A 21,163-nucleotide genomic window follows, 5' to 3' on the forward strand; every position below is an offset into this window, starting at 1 on the left:
ATATATGAGAAACTATATCATTGTGTTTAAAACCATAGAAGAACCATCAAATGAGAGGTAGACAAAATAGAAATATTCTTATATTCCAATCTTCCCCTTGTCTCATTTCTGCCCCACAGCTTCAAGGCTGGTCGAGAAAGGCCAACACGTTCGGCTACCACCTCGTCCCCGCCCCCACCGACCCCTTCCACCAGCACCCCGAGTTTGCCAACCCCCTGCGCTGCCCCCTCTTCATACCCCTCGATATCCAGTCCCTCAAGGACGACGTGAACCGGAGGCACATCGGTGGTGAGATGCTGGATGAGGAGGGCGTCGCCGGGGGTGGTGGAAGCTGGTTGGGCCTGGAACCGGGGAACAAAGCCATAGACCTCTTCCAAGAACTCATCATGAAAAAGTGAGTTTGCAATCTCTTTTGGAGATGATTTCCAAATTTCGCAACAGTTAATATAATGGGGGGGGGGGGAATGGATGTTATGCAAGTATAATAGTCATTTGCATGATAAGGAATATACAAGGTATTTGACTTTAAGCCTGTCTGTACTAGTTGGGCCAGGAAGGATTAGACCACCCAGCATGGTCACTGACAGGTGGCTATCTCATCAACTCAGCTCTCAATTAACATAAGAAAAAGAGGATCATGGGGGACCAATGGGCACTGCTTAGGCATTGTTTTCTACATAGAGGGAGCAAGTAGGTACAAGTAGTACAGTGGGGCTTTAAATTATGGAGATTTAGATATTGTCTGTTTGGAGCCAGAAGGGGGGTAACTTATGTGCTCTTAAGCAGACTTAACGTTCTTTTGGCTCTGAACAGATTATTCTTTTTTATGATTTCTTAACCCACTATTTGACTAACAATGTACCTGGGAGGAAATTGAGTTCACAAATGCTTTTCTTTAGAAGTAGACTTGTCATGCTGCAGTCTGATTATAGCTTTTCTAATTTCCGACTTCAATCGTGGATTTCAACACTTTACCTGACAATTTTCCCTATCCCTAAACCATTCACAAATAACAGATTGCTGAGATAAGATTGCAAGTACTGAACAGTTGTATTAGATAAATGGAAGATACAGATAGTTATTATGATGAGATGATGAAGCAGATCCTAATCACTTGATTGGTTGAGAGTGTTCAATGTGACCAGGCATTTATTTGCCTAACAGGCAATTTTACTAATGACCATTCATTAGCAAAAACGAATGACTGGTCATTTTTAAAATAATGTTATAAAACATCATTTTATTAAAAAAATATTACACATCCTTTTGTTCAGGCATTAGTAAAGTTACCCACATTGGGTACCTTCGACACGGTTCAAACACCCTCGGCTATCGCCTCGGGCGTGTGAGACCTTCCAAATTTGCCTTGTGTGGGTAATTTTTACTAATGCCCTCAAAGCTGTGTATTATTTGTATACTACATCTTATTTTCATTCTTGTTTTCCAGGTTTGGTTTTACCTTGATACGTGATAAGGGGCGTGGCACCTTTGACGGGTTTGGCTTCCATTCCAGTAGGCGTGGTCACCAGATGGAATACATCCACAAATCAGGAGTATGCTTCGTCTCTCTCATCAACTCCCCGGACGAGACTCCCGTCATCCCCTCCGTGACCCCAACGGGCCAGGGTCGAAGTTCACCCTGCGAGGTCGTGAAGGCCCCTCGACGGAGAAATTCCAGCGGCGGCATCCCCATCATGGTGGGACGCGACAGCAGCTTCGACATCGTCGACACCATGGACGACGACGAGCCTGACGTCGCGTTCACGGAAGAGAGGAGGACGATGCGGAGTGGGAGCATCAGGGAGGTTCGCGAGAAGCACGTGGATGGCCGGTTCGACAACGTAGGTTTCCTCTGGTCCATGAACCACATGCTGACCAAGCGATGGCGCTGTAGCGCTTGCGGGGACGAGAAAGTGTATGACAGTATTATGAGAGAGGTGATCAGCATGAGTCGGAATGTAAAGGGTAAGCTGACAGATTTCTGGCTTGAGAATACAGAGACTCTGACATTTTGATCCTTTATCCTGGGAAGAACGCTGTTTATTTGACAATGTGGACAATATGCTTGAATATATTTTTATCTACAAAGCTATAAAAGAATAAGCATGTGTCCATAGATTCCCAGTGCCAGGAAGCCAATCGCCATGTACTTTCCACAGAGCTGGATAATGTAAAATCTAACTAAAGTTTCACCTAAGGTTTACTGGTTCTAGGACTGGAGCTTTAACCTAAATACTAAAAATCTAATGCTGACATACAAGTATACAAATGTACTGATGGTTGTTTAAGATCCCTGTAAACTCTCTGACATTTTATTACTATTCAATATGCAAAAACATGATGAATACATCATACAAGGCTGTCATATTTCAATACTATGTAGAGGTGTCGGGGTGCAGTGGATATGTCACCGGACTGTCGATCACAAGGTGTGCGGTTCGATTCCTGCCGCATCACTAATATCCTTTGGCAAGACATGGTGATGTAAATGGGTACCTGGCAGGAATTAATTCCTTGAAATGCTAGAGCGCCACAATGGCAGCTGTGCTAAAGCTAGGGTTATAATCTCCCTCTGCGACTCAAAATAGTTTACTAGACCAATGGCGCATGATAAATGCTGTAGTATTACTTTGAGCCATCTCCAAGAACATACTCTGTATGTAATGTCTTATTTCTAAGGACATCTGTATTGTGCAGAGATTTGAACCCTCTACCTGACAGCTAAATGAATGAACCACCGTACCTCAGTGCCTACCGGTAATCTTGACTTTAGCCCATATTCGTTTGGACACAACTTTAAACGTATGTTTGGATTCAAATTTGGACAGGAGTTGAAACATAAATTAGGACACAAATTGCAATCACAGTTGGACTTTGTTTGTAAAGATAGAACCATAGGAGTTATTTTCAGAATTCGTACATGTATATGATTAGCCATAATAAATACAATTTTATAATAGTATGTATAAGAAATTTTAACATAACAAGAGATTCATGATAATTTTGAATGGTTTATAAACCTCTGTGTGTCTTTGATTTGTAACCTTTTTTTTAGAAATCACATGAAACAAAGTTGAAGCAAGTGTTCCTGTTATTCATACCAAATATGATGTATGTGCATGAATGTTGGAGTGCAATTATCAAAACATTAAAAACAGTAAATATTGCTTGTTTTGCGTGCATATTTCTGATGTGCACACTTACACATTTTTTTTTGTCTTGTCTTCCTGCATCTTGAATAAGTTGAAATTCAAATTATCAAATTATCACTTTTTGTGTACAGATAACAAAAATGAAATCGATAAATTCATGATTTAATAATACTATTTAAAATATTGTCCACCCCAAAATTATATTTCATTTCACTTCTCTTTTGTCTTTTGTCTTTTGGCTTTCCTCAATGTCAATTGGCCTGGAATATGAAATACAGTTCAGATTACTTTTTGATGTTGATTCTTCTTGACTTTGCCACAACTGTACATGAAGTTCGGACAAAATGCTTTAATTAATAGGTACAAGAGCTTTATATTCATTTCATTGTCTTTGTAAGTCTGCCAAAGACACCACTTGCAAAATACTTAATAATATATTTGTTAGTATTGTACATGTAAGTCATGTCTATTGCATTTTTGATTGTATATTCCTTTTTGGGATCTCGATGTGACTCTACGCTTATGATGCTGCACATGTTTTGTTGTATACAGTTTACATGTATGTTCCATTCTTGCCCATGGAGCCAATGAGCCATGATCCAAGACCAAAGTGAATGAAAACAACCAAATTGTTATACAGTAGGCTTACGGCTGCACCATGTATATCTACATCACCATGCAAGCAGATACGTATAAGCAGCATCTAACCAAATTGTTATTCTTGATTTTTTTTCTTCAAATGAAATTTAATTGATTAATAGAAGACTTGTACAGATACATGTATGACACAGTAAACCACCTGAAAAGAAAACTACTGCAGCAAAATGCAATTATATGAGCCCAGTGCATGTCACAAATCTGTATCTCATTACAAACTGATGACTGAAATCAGCATGGCTGCCTTTGTAGCGCAAGGCCCATTGAATTCCCATTCATTGGCATACAATAATTATATTTTGTTGTTCTTTGTTTGTTCTTTTTTGCTGATTACTCTGTTGTGTGAATGAGATTTTAGCCAGGGATCTTGCCTATTGCTTGTTAAATTAAGACAAAGAATAATTTATACAATTTATTTTCATAAAAGTACTTCAATTTGAGTTTGCCATAAGTTTATTGCAGCTTAGAATTAATTTTCATATTGGACATTGCCATAACAGTACATTATTGAGATTTTTATTGATGAGTAGAGCAGTTGTATCATTTTTTTTTTTTTTTTTTTTTTTTTTACATCATTGCTGCATTATTCTGTTTATTGATTGTCTTTAAGAATATTGTGAATACCAAAGAAAATAAGTGAATTGAAATTGATGTTCTCTTCCTCTGAACTGGGTTTCAATTTAATACTTTTGTTTAGTTGAGTTGAACAACAATGTTCTGTCCACTTTTCTTTTCTTGTTTACATTAGTTCTGCAGAACAACTTTGATTGTCTCGGAACATATCTTGAGTGTATAGCAAAGATAATAATAAGTCAATTGAACTCTTGCTTTAGTTAAAGCAACGTTTTCCCCTTTTATAAATTTGGTGCCTGTATACAATGATTATACATCTTTTAGTAGAACAACCATGTAATATTTCCTTATGTTACATTAGTGATACAGATCAGTTTTAATTGTCTTGAAACAGACTATTAATACATGCCAAATATGATCAATCTAGCGAACTCTTCTTGCATGCAAAAAAATGTAAAGCAACTCATTCCCTTTCTTTAAATCTGGTGCCAATATCAGACATTTCTTTCTTTCTTAGAACAGCCATGTGATTTTTAAATTCATGTGACATTAGTGCTACAGAATGATGTTACTTTTCCTGGAAACATATTGTGAATATGTGTCAAACATTTTATATTTTGAGGTCGTTGAACTCTTACTTACATGGAGGTCAAGTGTCAAGCAACTGATTTTCCCTTCCTCTTAATACCCTGGTGCTGAAGCAATACTATTTTTTTGATTTAATTTGTGCTGTAATTTTTATTGTGGGTGTAGAGAGATTGAAGGGGGCCGGGGGAGAGGGGAGGGGGGGGGGGTGGGGGAGTTGGCAAGATTGAAATGGTAAAGGAGTTCGCTGTATCCTTAATGAATCAAAGCAGTTGTCCATGTTTTCTTGATCCATAGGTGCTGATGAATTTTGATAGTGAAAAAAAAGAAAAGAATTTGTTTGCAAATATCATGAGTGGTTGAAAAACATGAACGTTTTTTTGCTGCAAATCATTGCATGTTTCTTTTTTACCACAAAAATGTTTGACTAAAAAATAGTTTCATTTGCAAGGGTATTTGTACAGGGGTTGCATTGGTGAATGCAAATTTGTTTTGCACAAAAAGTTTGGGAGTTTTACTTTTTATCAGAAAATGAAATCCAATATGCGAATGTTGTATGTACATTTACATTTCTTGATTCATTGATTGTTGGGACTTAAAACAAATGGAAATGCCATCTTTTAATGTGCATATAATCATGTCTACCAAGTGATTTCTTTGTTCTGTTATTACTAGCAATGCAATGCTACACTCTAACCCTGAGTTAGATCTACTGTACAAATGCTTTTTGCTGCTTGGAGTGAATTGAGCCTGTCGCACATGTAGATGAAACATGTGTATGCCTTTAATGAGTATTTTACAAGAGTCAACCAAGTATTACCTGACAATCAATTAGTCATCACTGACAATCCCATTATTTTTATTCTGATATATTTTGTTTTTGGTGCCATTGAATTTGTGTAATTATATTTCAATGCTTTGCAGTTGATAGACTCACATGAAAAAAAAAACCTCCCTCCCTCTCTCTCTCCCTCTCTCTGTGTCTCTCTCTCCCCTCTGTCTGTGTGTGTTTGTGTGTATGTGCATGTCTCTTTCTCTGTCTTCCCCTCTCTCTCTGTTTCAATCTCTCTGCCTCTCTCCCACACCTCTCTCTTTCCCTCTTCATCTCTGTTTTCCTTTCCATAACTTTATTCTTGAATCAAAAGGAAAAGGAAAATAAGGTTAAAAACACCTTATGACACAGTCTTGTTCAAACAGTAGGTCAGTATTATTCAACTTTACATTTCTTTAGTTAAAACTCACTCATGGATAGTCGGCGTTGTGGTCTATTATATTCATATTGTATTTACAAGGGCTAGAATAAATATGAAGTACATGGTGACGTAGTTCATTCTTCATGAATGTCTTCAATAGCCCAGATATATTTACTTAATAAGTACACTCAAGGATCAACAGACTTGTGTAGTTTTTAAGTGCACGTATCCGGGCTATTGAAGTAATTTGTGGAGAATGTACTACATGTACTTCATATTTATCAAGACATAAAACTTCCTTAGTATACTAATATTTTATATATGTATATGTACATGTAGAGTCATCTCGGTGAAGCGGTTGACTTGTTACACACGAGTATTACTCTATTATTCAATGTATAGACAAAGATATATATTTATGTTTAAAAATACAAAAAAGAATTATATCTATATGATATGCCTAAAGAAATGAAGACTGATTTTTCATTTATAATACATGCAGGTTTACAAATGGAGAATGTGTCAAATGAAACTGAAATGAAGATGAAATCAAATACAAGGAGATAGAGAAAGTGGAGAGAAAAGTCGGAAGGAAGAAGAGAGAGGGAGTGAGCTACATAAATGAATACATTAGATATATGTAGATTTGAGTTATTGAGTGATTGATATATATATATATAGAGAGAGAGAGAGAGATAGGTAGAGAGAGTGGGGGTAAGAGAAAGGAGGACTTAGCTAGACAGAAGTAGAGATAATGATGATGGAGAGAGAGAAGAAGACGGAGAAGAAGAAAACTTGTAATGTGCAAGGGAAATGTTGATGAAAAAGTTGATGTAGGATTATGTGAAATAGAATATAACGCAAAGGAGAAAGGTTTTTCTATGAAGAAGAAAAAGTGAAAATGTGAAATGGGAGGAAGGAGTAAACAAGAGAGGGTGAGAAAGAGAGGGATAGAATGGAGATTAACAGATTTAAACAATATATTTTCAGTTTTTCACCAAAGTTCGTGCGTTGACTGAATATAGATAAAACGAGACCAGACCAGATCTCCATTGTTCAGCCCTTTTTGATGAAAATCGTTTCTTGGGTCTCGACATTACAGGAAAAAAAAATGAACAAAGAATTCAAGTATTAAAGTCCAAAGTTCGAGAAAGGAGCTCTTGAACCTAACAGAGATCATTCAATAACCTGAGACCTACATTCATTTCGCTTGACATCTTATGTTTACACTTATCTGCACTACTTTGATCGAAACCGTTGCTATTTTTCAAGTTTGAAGTTTGAAGTTTCGAGTGGAATGTAATTGATTTGAAGGAAACTGAATACAACAATAGACCCTTCAGGATAAAAGTAAAATAAAGTGAGGGGGAAAGAGAAATATATTGATATAAAGAGAGAGAGAGAGAGAGAGAGAGTGAAAGACAAACAGACAGACATAGAGAGAGAGAGAGAGAGAGAGAGAGAGAGAGAGAGAGAGAAAGTGGAACGTTATTTATTTGAAGGAAACTGAATACAACAATAGACCCTTAAGAATAAAATTAAAATAAAGGGAGCGAGAAAGAAATATATTTATATAAAGAGACAGGGAGAGACAGACATACAGACATAGAGAAAAGAGAAGGTGGAGACAGAAAGACCAGAGAGAGAGGGAGAGAGGGAGAAAAGGAGGGAGAGAGAAAGAGAAAGTGGAACATAATTTATTTGAAGGAGGGAGAGAGAGGGAGAGAGGGAGGGAGAGAGAGGGGGAGAGAGAGAGAGAAGTGGAGAATAGAGAGGAGAATAAAAGATTAGAGGGACAGAAAGATCGGAGAGAGAGAGAGAGAGAGAAGTGGAGAATAGAGAGGAGAGTAAAAAGAGAGAGGAGGTGGAGGCAGAAAAGACCAGAGAGAGAGAGAAAAAGAAAGAGAGAGGGAGAGGGAGAGAGGAGGGGGGGGGGGGCAACGACAGTGTGTATTGTTTGCAATCAAATAACGCATGATATTGATCAATGGTCTTAATATTATGCCAAACAAAATTATTCATGGAGCATTAGCTTCCTGGTTCACTGATATTTAAGCCATCTGGGGGGTGTTTCACAAAGATCCTAAGTAGAACTTAACTCTAAGTTGGAATTAAAAATTATGGACAGCCGTTGGAGTCTTAAAATGAAATATATTCAAGATTTTTAGACTTTTTATAAATTCCACATCCAGAACATGAAATCTCCTTGACGATAGAAAATATGAATGATTTGAATAAACAATTAATGCCTTTCAAAATAACTTTTACAAAATATTCTCAAAGATGCTAATGGCTTTCCATAATTTTTAAGTCCAACTTAGAATAAGTTAAACTTAGGATCTTTGTGAAACACCCCCCAGACTAGCAATCCCTTGCAAGAGCATGAATGCTTTTATTCTATTATCCCACACAGCAAAATAGTTTGTTGGAATCAAATATATGAGTGTTTGAGAATCAGAGCGGGATCGCTAAGCGAAATCAAACGCTCTGCTTGCTATATAGCTACCAACTTCTTCAGATAAACATACCGTGGCTTGAAACGACACCAGCGCCATTTCATTTCCGAGACTTTTGGATTGTGAGTACTTCTTCTGCTAAGGTGTAACGCTCAGAGCGGGATTGCTAAGGCGAAATGGAACGCTCTGCTTGATATAGCTACCAATTTCTTTAAATGTTCATACCGTGGCTTGAGTCGACACCATCAGTGCCATTCAATTTCCAAGACTTTGGGATTGTGAGTACTTCCATATCAAATCACTTCTGAAGACATTTATGTTCGTTCAATAGTCTGTTAATTATATGACTCGTTTACGTCAAGTAATGTTATTTCCTGACTACAATAAGATCGTAATTATTTAACTATTATAATTGTGCTCATAAGATTATACCATTTATATTATATCTGATTTTTTTCATCATTATATACGATATATATTTATGTTAATTCATGCATATTTAAATCTTTAGATTAATCATGTAATATATTGTGTAACTGACTGTTTATAAGGCGCATAGAGAATGTATTATTATGCGCTATATAAAATTGACTTTATTATCATTATACTTTAGTACTTCTTCTGCTAAGGTGTCACAGAAGACTCCATTAACATGCCGAATCAAGCTTCATCAATCGTGGTTACTTCAATCCCTCCACCTTCCCCTCCCTCTGTTATATCACAATGGCGGGATGGCTTAAGTGACGAGGACGAAAGCGGGCTACCTAAAAGGAACAACACCTTCTTCGGCATGTAAGTTGGAATAATAATAATAATAATAATAATAATAATAATAATAATAATAATAATAATAATAATAATAATAATAATAATAATAATAATAATAATAATACGAACAATTCATATAGCGCTTGTGACATAAAAGTTTCAAAGCGCTGTACATAAATCAAGATTACTTCAAGAAAAATCAATACTATTAATGAAATTAACATTACTTAAATTACCAAGAAAATAAAATATTACTAACATAACTGAACAAATTAACGTAACTTCAATCACCAAGAAGATCAAACATTACTAACATTACTAAAGAAATTAACACAACATATTGCATCAAATGAGCCTGTACTGCACTGTCAACTTAATGTTACATTGGATTTTTTTTTTAATGACACATACCAAAGGTTTTGTAAATCATTCGAACAACAAAACCCTAATGAATTTATGGTAATCAAATTACAATGGAATTATCACATCCCAATACTGTTTATCTTACAATAGCATACTTAGCAGTCATCGTATAACGAAATATTTGTCAAAATGACATTGACAGAGATAAAAAGTAAAAGGAAACCACATTTAATACGCTGCGAGTAGGGTTCGAACCTACGCGGGAAGATCCCATTGGATTTCAAGTCCAACGCCTTAACCACTCGGCCATCGCAGCTGTTTGTGTACAATTCAGTAACCAACATTCTCTTTAACCAAACTTAACATGCTTATAATCAGGGAAACTAGGGGGTAAAGAGAAATTGTAATATATAGTTACATCTTATTTTACTAAACATACCATATTTACATTACACAGGCTATGTAGTTCTGAAAATAGTTATACAAATTAGGGAAACCATGTAACTATTTCTCTTTTTCTCTCATTAAATTAATAGGGGCTACGTAAATTAAAAAAAAAGAGATGAAAATTATTTGGAAAGGGGAGTTATTACACAAGTAAAGTTTTGTTATGTTGTAACTCAGTATTCGACCACAGAAATTTCAAAGTAACTTCTGTTTTAGAACTTATCGAAATGTAAGGAATTTTTTCAGCTGTATAGATGACACGGGTGTTATTCTGAAAACTATATCACTATGCATGGGGAAAATATTGATGTTCTTAATTATAAAAACAAATATATTCCAAAGTATTGAATTGGTACAATATTGTTGTGATGTGGTATTATCTCATTGTTACCCCGAATATTGTATCACTTTCCTCGTTCTTCAGAAACTGTATTTTACTAGATTTCTTCAAAAAACAACTGATATGTACAACTCCTCTTAAATGGTTGATAGTCTAAGAGACAGCGCCTTGTATCCTTTGGAAAAGACGCTATATATCATCCAATTATTATTATCATGTATTGCCTGATTGATTGATTGATTGGGCCATTGATTGATTGATTGATTGCGTGAGTGATTATACGCGATAGAGAGATTGATTAAATTATCGATTGATAGATTGATTGATTGAGTAAGGGAGTGTTTGATTGAGTGATTGAGTGAATGAGTGGGTGACTGATTAATTGACTGATTGGGTCATTGATTGATTAAGTGAGTGAGTGAGGGATTGATTTACTAATTGAGTGATTGAGTGAGTGTTATACACGATAGAGAGATTGATTAAATTATTGATTGATCGATTGATTGATTGATTGATTGAGTAAGGTAGTGATTGATTGATTGAGTGAGTGAGTGAGTAGGTGACTGATTGATTGACTGATTGGGTCATTGATTGATTGATTGATTGAGTGAGTGAGTGAATGATTGGTTGTTATTGATTGATTAAGTGATTGATTTACTTATAAAGTGATTGAGTGAGTGATTATACGAGATTGAGAGATTGATTAAAATTATTGACTGATCGATTGATTGAGTGAGTGAGTGAGTGAGTGCATGAGTGGGTGAGTGAGTGAGTGGATGACTGATTGATTGCCTGATTGGGTCATTGATTGATTGATTGAGTGAGTGGGTCATTGATTAATTGATTGATTAGGTGATTGATTTACTAATTGAGTGATTGAGTGAGTGGTTATACGAGATTGAGAGATTGATTAAATTATTGACTGATCGATTGATTGATTGAGTGAGTGAGTGCATGAGTGGGTGATATTGAGTGAGCGAGGGAGTGATAGAGTGACTGACTGATGCCTGTATACTTTGTTGAAGTATTATTTCTCTGAACACATTTCGAGGGGAGAAAAGTTGGCTTGTTGGGGAAGCAACAAAACCAAGGAATCAAATTGTGTGAATACGCAAGAGAAAAAGACTTAAATAGGAAGAACATCTGAGTTTTTATGTCACTATCTGTATAAGTGCAATAACATTCTTGCCTTTTATTAATATCGATATCTTGTATCGTTGTTTGGTGTGCTTTATGCTGTCTTTAAACTGCTATAAATGCTTGTAAACAGTACGGAATCATAGTTGGATCCCCCCACATTTACATTGTATGTTTTTTAAGTCGTGTAAATTTGCCCTTTTATCTTCTTAATTTGCATGTATTTGATGTTTGTTTACTTTTTCTTTTGTATATAACTGTGTTTCTGTATTTTTAATGCAAATGTGGAAATGAATTCATTTCAATTCAATAGTAGAAATGAAGTGTCATCACATCTTCCATTCTTCTGTCCTATTCTTCATGTTTCATTTCAGATTGGCCAAGTGTTTTTGGAGCTTTCCCGTGACAGTCTGTGTCATTGAGTTCGTGCTGCTCATATTAATGGGTGCTACGGTTGTCTCTTTATATGGTTCGCCTGCTTTTGATGATGCATCAAAGGTATTAGAATATTAATATTAATTACGTTATGATTTTATGACAGTATGAAAATGATATTTACCCAACACTATTGCTCATGCCGGCGATAAAAGGATAGGCTGAGCTTGCATATTTTTTTATTTCATTTTTTTTTATTGGTGGGCAATATATAGATATGGATTTCAATGTACAAGTCGACAAATAGATGTTTTCATAGGCAAAACTGGAAATAATTTAATCACAATCAATTTTCGCCTACTCGAATCTTTGCTTAATGATTGTGACATGGTAAAGGTCTAGGAATAAAGAGGGTGCATCGCCATGGGGTAGGGGTGGCGGCGGGGCGGCCCCGGTTTTCCTCGATATATGAAAGGCAAATTGACAGGCAAGACCACTTTTAGTGGGTTTGAGAGCTAGGGGTTGTAGCATCCTCTCCCTTCTCCCGTTATACGACTCTCTCTCTCTCTCTCTCTCTCTCCCTCTCTCTCTCTCTCCCCCGTCCCTCCCACCCCCTACACCCCACCCCGTAGTTTTTCTCCATATGACTGGCTACACCACTATTTCTTGTTTTCTTCTTCATAGGGCGTTGAAGCCAGAGGAACCCCTATCCACGATCGCCTCATCGCGTTTGAGAATCTTCTGAGAGAGGAAGAACTCTTTTCTGTCTTACCAAACGGAGTCGACATCGCATCCGTGGATGAACTCGATGATCAGTCATCAACACAATCCGTCGAAGACATCACACAACCAGAAGGCACTATTAACTTTTGTGGCACTCCAGGTATTGGTACAAATATAACATCGTAATTTAATGTACCGTAACATGTTCTTTGTAATGCTTGCATTGAAATGAATGTGGAAGGAACAGGCCAACACGAATCAACAATTTTCTTCTGATCGTGCTTTGGAGAATGACTTTTGATTGGAATTTGAATCAATTCCTCACACCAATTTTACAAAAGAAATACAAATATAGTGGAAAGGTGACATCCATCACGTAATAGCAAAAGTGCAACAACAAAAAATGACCTATAATTAAAGAAAGTGAAAAAAGTGTTATAGATGATGGAAAATTCAGTAGTGAAATACAGAAACGTGTCAATAGGTAAATCGAAAATACAAAGACGAGAAGCTAATAAATGTTTAGTTATTAGTATCATATTTTGAGTATGTGCCGATGTTTGGGTAATTTAATCTAAATTCTTTTGTGGCAAGGACGAGGATTTCCATACCATTATCATCGATTGTTTTTCGTCTTTCATCGCCTTCTCTTACCCACCCCTCTCTCTCTCCCCTCACTCTATTTATCTATCTATTGCTTTTTTTTAATTTCCATCCCCATTTCCTCTAATTTCTTATGAACGTAGATTTCAGTGGATTTCGAATGGTTTGCGAGTCTTCATCACCATCTAACCCCAACCTTCTCACACGGGAGCACCTGATTTCAATGTGTCGTCATGATGACGTTATCGTTCGCAACACGTCCCACTTTCAAACAGCTTGTAAGAAAGACGCATCGGGTTCCTGCTGTGCCACATGGTCTCTCGCCAACTACATCGTGACTATGAACAACAGGGTTTCCTGCTTTGGCATCACGGGTGATGACGTTGATCGCATGATGGCTCTCCTTCAGCACTGCGCACCCTTTTACAGTTCCGGCGATCTGCAACCCGGGTGCAGTGAAGAACAGAATTGCTCATCGCGGGTACCTGTTGAATGCATCGGATATGATGATGCGGTGTACTTTATCTTCTATGCTCTGACTCCTGGATCATTCTCATCGTCTCTGAACACCGGTGATGCCGAGTTAACCCTAAACCTTCACCTGTATCCTTTGAGTGATGATGCAGACGCACTGAAGATGATCTACCTGGAAAACATCTACCACCAATCTCTGGATGATGGGGTTACCATGGTTATAGGCATCGGAGTGGATACCCGGAAGGTCAAGTTAAGCACCTACTCCAATGCACTCCGAGGAGACTTCCTCTACGTCGGCATAGGATGTGCCGTCATTGTGGCCATCATCTGGATCTACATGGAGTCTCTGCTCACAGCCATCCTGGTCCTGTTGCAGATGGCACTGTCGCTGATGCTCGGATACTTCTTCCATTTTGTTGTGTTTCGCTTCGCGTTCTTCCCGTTCATGTCGCTCCTGGCGGTGATCCTTGTGATAGCTGTAGGTGCAGATGATGCCTTCATATTCATGGACATCTGGAGGAAGAATCTAAAACTATCCACAGACCAGTCTCGAGTGAACGACTTGAGGACAACTCTCAAGGAGGCCACACTCACCATGTTCGTCACGAGTTTCACCAATGCCGCTGCGCTTTTTGTGACCGCCTTCAGTGATGTTACAACTGTTCGTCTCTTCTCCATCTACTCCGGAATGGTGATCTTAGCAAACTTTTGTCTTACGATCATCTGGCTTCCACCTGCAGTCATGATATCAGAGAAGTATATCCACAGGAGAAAGGTGACGTCCGAACCCTCTTCTGCAAAGCATAAAGTTTTCTTCGCAAAGACAAAGAGAAAATTGGGTGATATCATTCATTCTTTCTTTAGGGTTCATCTACCGAAGTTTGTTCTAAGATTTCGTTTCGTCTGGCTGATTTTGTTTCCCATTCTCTTTATTGGGTCGTTAGTTGTTGTTTTCTTCAAGCCAGGGCTATCTCTACCATCTGGTGGTGATATAATGCTCTATAAACCAGCGCATCCCATCGAAAGGTACGATCAAGTTCTTAAGTGGAAATTCGACTTTGAAAATGCAAGCGTTTCTCAGCTCCCGATCATTGTAGTTTGGGGAATCATTCCGTTAGACAACGGGGATCATTGGGACCCCGACGACAGGGGTCATGTTCTCTTAGAAGCACCATTGAACCTGTCAAGCCAAGACAGTCAACAGTGGCTATTAAACTTTTGCCAGGAGATGCGTCGACAGGGCTTCTATCAAAGACCGACGATGATCACCGAAGACTGCTTTATTGAATCCTTTGGGCAATTCATGCAACAACCTTGTGTACAACCTGCAATTGAAGGGGATCAGATAGATAGATGCTGTAATCAAGACACCTTTCCTTTGCCATCAGTTCTCTTCGATGAATGTCTACCGCTATTTATAGCAGATCGTTGCAAGAGGTATCCCTGTAATTCGCCAATTCCTGGTCCGCGCTTCGGCCCTAACAACTCGATAAGTGCCCTTTATGTGCAATTCGAAAGTTCCGTTCTTGAAAGATTCGAGTTTCAAGAGACGAATGAGTTTTGGAACAATGCTTCATCCTGGGTCAATGACCAAATGCAATCTGCCCCGGAAGGACTCCGAAAGGGTTGGTTTGTGACCTTCAGTGACAAACAACCTTACTTTCTTGACAACACCCTAGGCTTCGCAAGAGGAGCCCGGACTTCCCTGGCCTTGTCCATCGCCATTGCTGCAGGTGTTGTCCTCCTAACCAGCCGCAACATCATCATGGTGCTCCTGATTATCCTGTCGATCGGAGGCGCGGTGATCACGGCATTGGCGGCTCTGGTCTTCGCCGGCTGGGAGCTTAACGTCTTCGAATCGTCGATGATGGCACTGATCGTCGGTCTGACGGTAGACTTCACGTTGCATTACGGCGTCGCGTATCTTCACGGCCCCGACACCGATCGTCGGTCTCGGAGCCACTACTCCATCTCGACTATCTCGCGCGCCAACTCGATGGCGGCGTTATCCAGCTTCGTCGCCGGGTCTCTCATGCTCCCAGCCGATGTCATCATCTTTACCCAGCTCGGCATCGCTCTCCAGATCATCATGGTGTGTAGTTGGGCGACTGGAACTTTCTTCTTCATATCGCTTTGCCGCACGATTGGACCAGAAAAAAATCACGGCAAGTTGTCTTCTTTTTGTAAAAAGAGTGATGGGAAGCCGATTACTCCCGTTATTTAAGTGAACTTTCAAGCTGTTTTTATGATCAAAACAATTATTCAACCCATGTATTGGAAGTTCTTTTAAAAATCAAGTTACTGCAATGATCGCAAATATGACTACTCGAGTACCTACTGTAAAGTTGTGCACTGCATTGCAACATCCTATCTTCATAAGCTCCTATTTCCCCCATTATAGATAGCTTCATGTATTTTACCTTGAATATAACGTGATCAATTTATTAAAGGAAGTATTTTGGCGGGGCCTTCACAAAAGATCATACTCAAAGTCTCAACATTAGTGAATTCACTTAGATAGGATTTATATATATTTCGTCTCTGCATATTATGATTCATGAAAGAGATACAAAGGAAAATTTGATATGTTGTATAATTATATAATTATATAATTATATATATACTTATTGTGTACCAATCATCTGAAAAAGGGAAATATTTGTGTATATCTAGATTTAATAAAAACCAACGCAAAGTAAACTTTACCTGGAATACTTTAGGTGGGAATGTATTTAGATTACAATTTCTGTTTGTAGAAGTAATAATTGAAGCTCATATATATAGATATATATATATATATATATATATATATATATATATTGAATACAGTATAGCTACATGGAACCCATCACATCAAGAGCAAAACATGTTTGGGAGATTGGTATACTTTAAAATTATCATTTTCTGTTGTCTACGAAAGACAGTCTGACGTCATATATATATATATATATATATATATATATATATATCTACACCTCATTATAGATGTTTCATGGAAAATTCGTTTTCATTTAACAAATTACACAGATGCAATTAAACTCCGTTTTTAAAGTGCAGGCCTGCCTGTACATGTGTAACTTGAAAATCTGAAACATGCAACCATGACGGGTTAAGGACTATAAATGGATAGAGGAATAATTATGTCTCTTCTTGGGAAATATATAATAAATGTTTAGGTAATGTTTATACCGTTTGTACTGTTAAGGTTTGAACTCTCAAATCAAAAATATATTTAGATGAAAATATAATGCACATATTGAATGATTTTACAAAACCATTGTACTTGGTCCGTTTTATATTGTACTTTAATACAATCAGTAAAATAAATATTATATTGCTTTACTTATCCTGTCATCTTAATTTGCTTAGATATTAAGATCGCAACTATTTTTGATAAATCGACTAAAGGGCGATTTCAATACCCTATCGTATGCCCCAGAGAAATCATGTAGTGTTTGCACATTTCAATAAGTTGATTTTTCAAAAGTAGTAGCCATTGTGTTTGAAACATAAATGATTGTGAGGCTGCAATGCATTAATGATTTTTTTATATTTCTATCTATGTACGCATTAAAAAAGATTTTATATCAATTTGATCTTATCTTGTCTACTCTCAGCACAACACATCACACCATAATCATCTTTGATACTTTGTGTAAATTACATGCATGGGGTAAATCAAAAAACAAAAAAAATAGAAAGACGGCACCATAAGGTGAACTAAAATGAAGAAAACATGTACATAGGTATATAATTATAATTAATCAATGTATTTCAAGTAATCTCCATTTTTATTATAATCAATCATCGAGCAGTGTAAAAATCCTGAAACCATGATGGAAGAATTCAAAGTTGTAAACCGGTAGCGTCTCATAGAGGAACAGAACACATAAAAGCATACTTATAACCCGTTAAAAACAAATTACCAAATGACATTCATGTGGTAACTGCCTCAGTAACTATTGATTCAAAGTTCTATAAAATACACAAGCCAGGGCCCTGTTTCATCAGAACTTTTTATTAATAACAAGTTACAATAACTGTTATAAGATACTGAAATCGTGGCATCTGATTGGCCGGAGGTGCTAATTTGTCACCGAATTTAATCATTTGTTATTGGTAACAAGTTTTATGAAACAGTCTCCTGATCCTTGAGCAGATTTTATGCACGACCCGTGGCTTCTTTGCAGGTGGGTACGTGTGCATGTGTGCTAACAAGTCATTTGATGCCAAGAATTTTTAAATACTTTAAACACAAAATAATTTTAAGATCTCTAAAATGGCAACACAATTGATACAAAGTTCAAAATCAATGTAATTACCTTACAGACAATATTAGGCAGGTACTTTTCTTTTTATTGTGACATAATTTATATCCATTTCTTTCTTGATACAACATTTTTATCATTAGAAGATTGTCACAATACAATCGATTACAACAGTTGCCAATTTGAAGAAAACTAATCAATTCAGCCATTAAAGGGCAAGTCCACTCCAAAAATAACTTATTTTCAATAAAAGCAGAAAAATCAGACAAACCAATCAAAAAAAGTTTGAGCAAAATCGGATAACTAATAAGAAAGTTATGAATTTTAGAAAAAGTATGTAAAACTATGGAACAATTAGAATCGCAACACAAATTGCCAAGATGGTTATCAGTTTGTGACGTCATGTCCTCACAACTTATCAATTGCTTTATATAGTTTAATCCCATTAATTTCCCTTTTTATCCCCCAAAACTAGATTTCCCCATGCCTTTGCCCAGGTTATATGATTTGTATCCTATTGCGTGCATGACATTTCCCAAAAACTTTTATGAATTTTGAAGAAGTGATACTATTTTCTGAATACTGTATTTCATAATTATTGATTTTTATATAAATAGTTTATCAAAATTCATTTTTTCATGATTTAACTGGACACAAATTACTCTTTATTTGTGCATCCACACAAAAACCTGTTACTATCAATCTAACTTGGATGCTGGTGTGAAGAAATAATATTCTTAGGGTGAAATAGGAAATTTATATCATCAATATACAGAAAATAATTAGTGGATAGTGAGGACCATACGTCACAGACTCATGAGTAATTTGCCAATTTTTGTAGTGATTTTCAAAGTTTTTCATGTCATTAAAAATTCATAACTTTCTTATTAGTTATCCGATTTTGTTCAGACTTTTTTTGATTGGTTTGTCTGATTTTTCTGGTTCTATTGAAAGTAAGTTATTTTTGGAGTGGACTTGGGCTTTAACAAATGTCCATCTTGAATGAGCTAAGTATCCTGTTGTGCAAATTATGGAATAGAAAATGTTGCCCTTGACAGAGAATAAATCCTTTGCAAACACAGATACACATGTACATGTACAGTGGTAGTACTAGAATATGTCACACACAAAAGTATATTGCTGATAAATATTCATTCTTTACACCAGAAGAATTCAAGTTGACTTAGTGCTCACAGATTCTCTTGACAATTTGTAATTTTAAAGAAAATATTCATGGTAAGATGAAAGTGAGTGAAATATTCACTCATTCTGGCACATATTATATTGTTAACATGTGACCTGATACAGAGTTTAGTCATACCAAGACAGTCATAGTATTTACCTTCTATGAAAAACAGAAATTGTTCCTCCGAAGCCCTCTCCTCCCCCCTCCAAAAAAAAATTTGCTTATCAATCAAACATTTACTGTACATGTGTGTAGCAAAGATCCAGATTTTAATTTCTTTATCATACACTAAATATCAACAATTGTCATATGAAATATATGTGTTTAAAGGCATATCAATTCTTCTTCATTTATACTAACTTCATTATCTTACAGTGTTTCACACCTACAGGTAATATTATTCCAATTAATCTTATTGATTTTATTTATATATATACATGTACAACATGCTACTTGATTTAATCAAATCCTTCACTGAATGAAATATCAATACATCATGAAAACTCAGTACATTTGAAACTACATTACACGTAATACAAAATGATGGGAAGTGTAACTGAATAGGCAGAAGTAGAAATAGTACAAAGTCATTGTTAAAAAGTCCATAAGATCATGTAGAAAATGCAGTTGGAGATACTACATGTATTTGAATACCCTGTGTTTGCTCAGTTTTGACGTATTTACAATGTACTTTCAGAGAACAAACATACACGACCAAAACTCACATTTTTTTTCCTTCACAAATCAGGGACATGCACATGTTAGTTAAATAGAGTGGGTTGTAATGCATGTCATCAAACATGATTACAGAAAGGGAGAAAGAGAGTGAGAGAGAGGGAGGGCAGGAGGAAGACAAATAGAAAACTAGAGAGGGAGAAGGAGGAAAAGAGGGAGAAAGAGAAAGAGAGGGAAGAAGGAGAAATAGAGGGGAGAAGGAGAAATAGAGGGGAGAAGGAGAAAGAGAGCGACATAAATGAGGGAGAGAGATAGACAGATAGAGAAAGAGAGAGGGGTGAGAGAGAAAAAGATGGGAGAGGGAGAGAGAGAGAGAGAGAGAAAGGGAGACAAATAGAGAAAAAGCAAGAAAGAAGGAGAAAAACAGTGACAATAATGAGGGAGAGAGTTATACAGAGAGAGAGAGAGAGAGAGAAAGAGAGAGAGGGGAGGGGGGGGGGGGGGTTGGGGGAGGAGTGACAGAAAAAAGGGATATACACATGTACAAATAAATGTTGGTAATGAAAATGCTAGCAGATCTAAACCTTCATGTATTATTTTTATAAAGCAAATCGGGGTACATTGAAGTGTGCTTCTATTAGTGCAAATCATTTGCTTTACAAAGTTCACAATCAAGTACCAAATATCATTACCGTAACAAATTGAAAAGTTGATTTCTAGAAAAATATATAATCAAGCTAAAATTCTCTCTAAACAACACGAGAACAACAGCCGTATGATTGAGAGAAGAAACAAAACCCGGCTAAATCAATACTCACATGTAATTTGTAAGGATGGTTAAACCACACTTATTGAGTAGGCAAGAAAATTGTAATAATTTTGCGGCCAAAATATAGTATGAATAACATACTTTATAACAATGATATTATAATAATATCCAGAATAAAAAAATATGTGAAATACAACGGATCAAGGCACTCAATAAGAAAAACATAGTACAACAAGAAAGACAACAAAATTCACTTTGAACCAATTACAAAGATAAAATCTATGCAACACCGATTATTCAGAATCTGCAAATACCACCAACAACATTATTCTCCATGCTAATAATTACTATATATGAACATGTACATTTAGTTAAAGTGGTAGACACTGATTGTACGCTGATTAAGTTACAAGATT

The 21,163-nt window shown here is 36.6% G+C and overlaps 2 protein-coding genes and 1 non-coding gene across 3 annotated transcripts in view; 2 read left to right on the forward strand and 1 right to left on the reverse strand.

The window, feature by feature from the left end:
• Window positions 1–3,287, forward strand: part of LOC591890 (GATOR complex protein DEPDC5) — a 30,013-nt gene extending 26,726 nt beyond the window's left edge. Inside the window, exons 28-29 of the mRNA XM_030991230.1 lie at window positions 120–394; window positions 1,448–3,287. Coding sequence (XP_030847090.1) covers window positions 120–394; window positions 1,448–2,015 — 843 coding nt within the window. The 3' untranslated portion in view covers window positions 2,016–3,287. The remainder of the gene's footprint in view (window positions 1–119; window positions 395–1,447) is intronic.
• A 5,230-nt stretch (window positions 3,288–8,517) lies between these two features.
• On the forward strand, window positions 8,518–16,073 carry LOC115926481 (protein dispatched homolog 1-like). Its single transcript, XM_030991231.1, has 5 exons — window positions 8,518–8,894; window positions 9,230–9,408; window positions 12,046–12,169; window positions 12,731–12,929; window positions 13,516–16,073. Exons 2-5 carry the CDS (start codon window positions 9,269–9,271, stop codon window positions 16,071–16,073), a joined length of 3,021 nt encoding a protein of 1,006 aa, XP_030847091.1. The 5' UTR covers window positions 8,518–8,894; window positions 9,230–9,268.
• On the reverse strand, window positions 9,982–10,063 carry TRNAS-UGA. Its single transcript has one exon. It is a non-coding gene; the product is annotated as a tRNA-Ser (tRNA).
• Window positions 16,074–21,163: the final 5,090 nt, after the last annotated feature.

Source organism: Strongylocentrotus purpuratus, unplaced genomic scaffold (assembly GCF_000002235.5).
Source record: "Strongylocentrotus purpuratus isolate Spur 01 unplaced genomic scaffold, Spur_5.0 spur5_scaffold_2, whole genome shotgun sequence".
NCBI classification, from domain to species: Eukaryota; Metazoa; Echinodermata; class Echinoidea; order Camarodonta; family Strongylocentrotidae; genus Strongylocentrotus; species Strongylocentrotus purpuratus.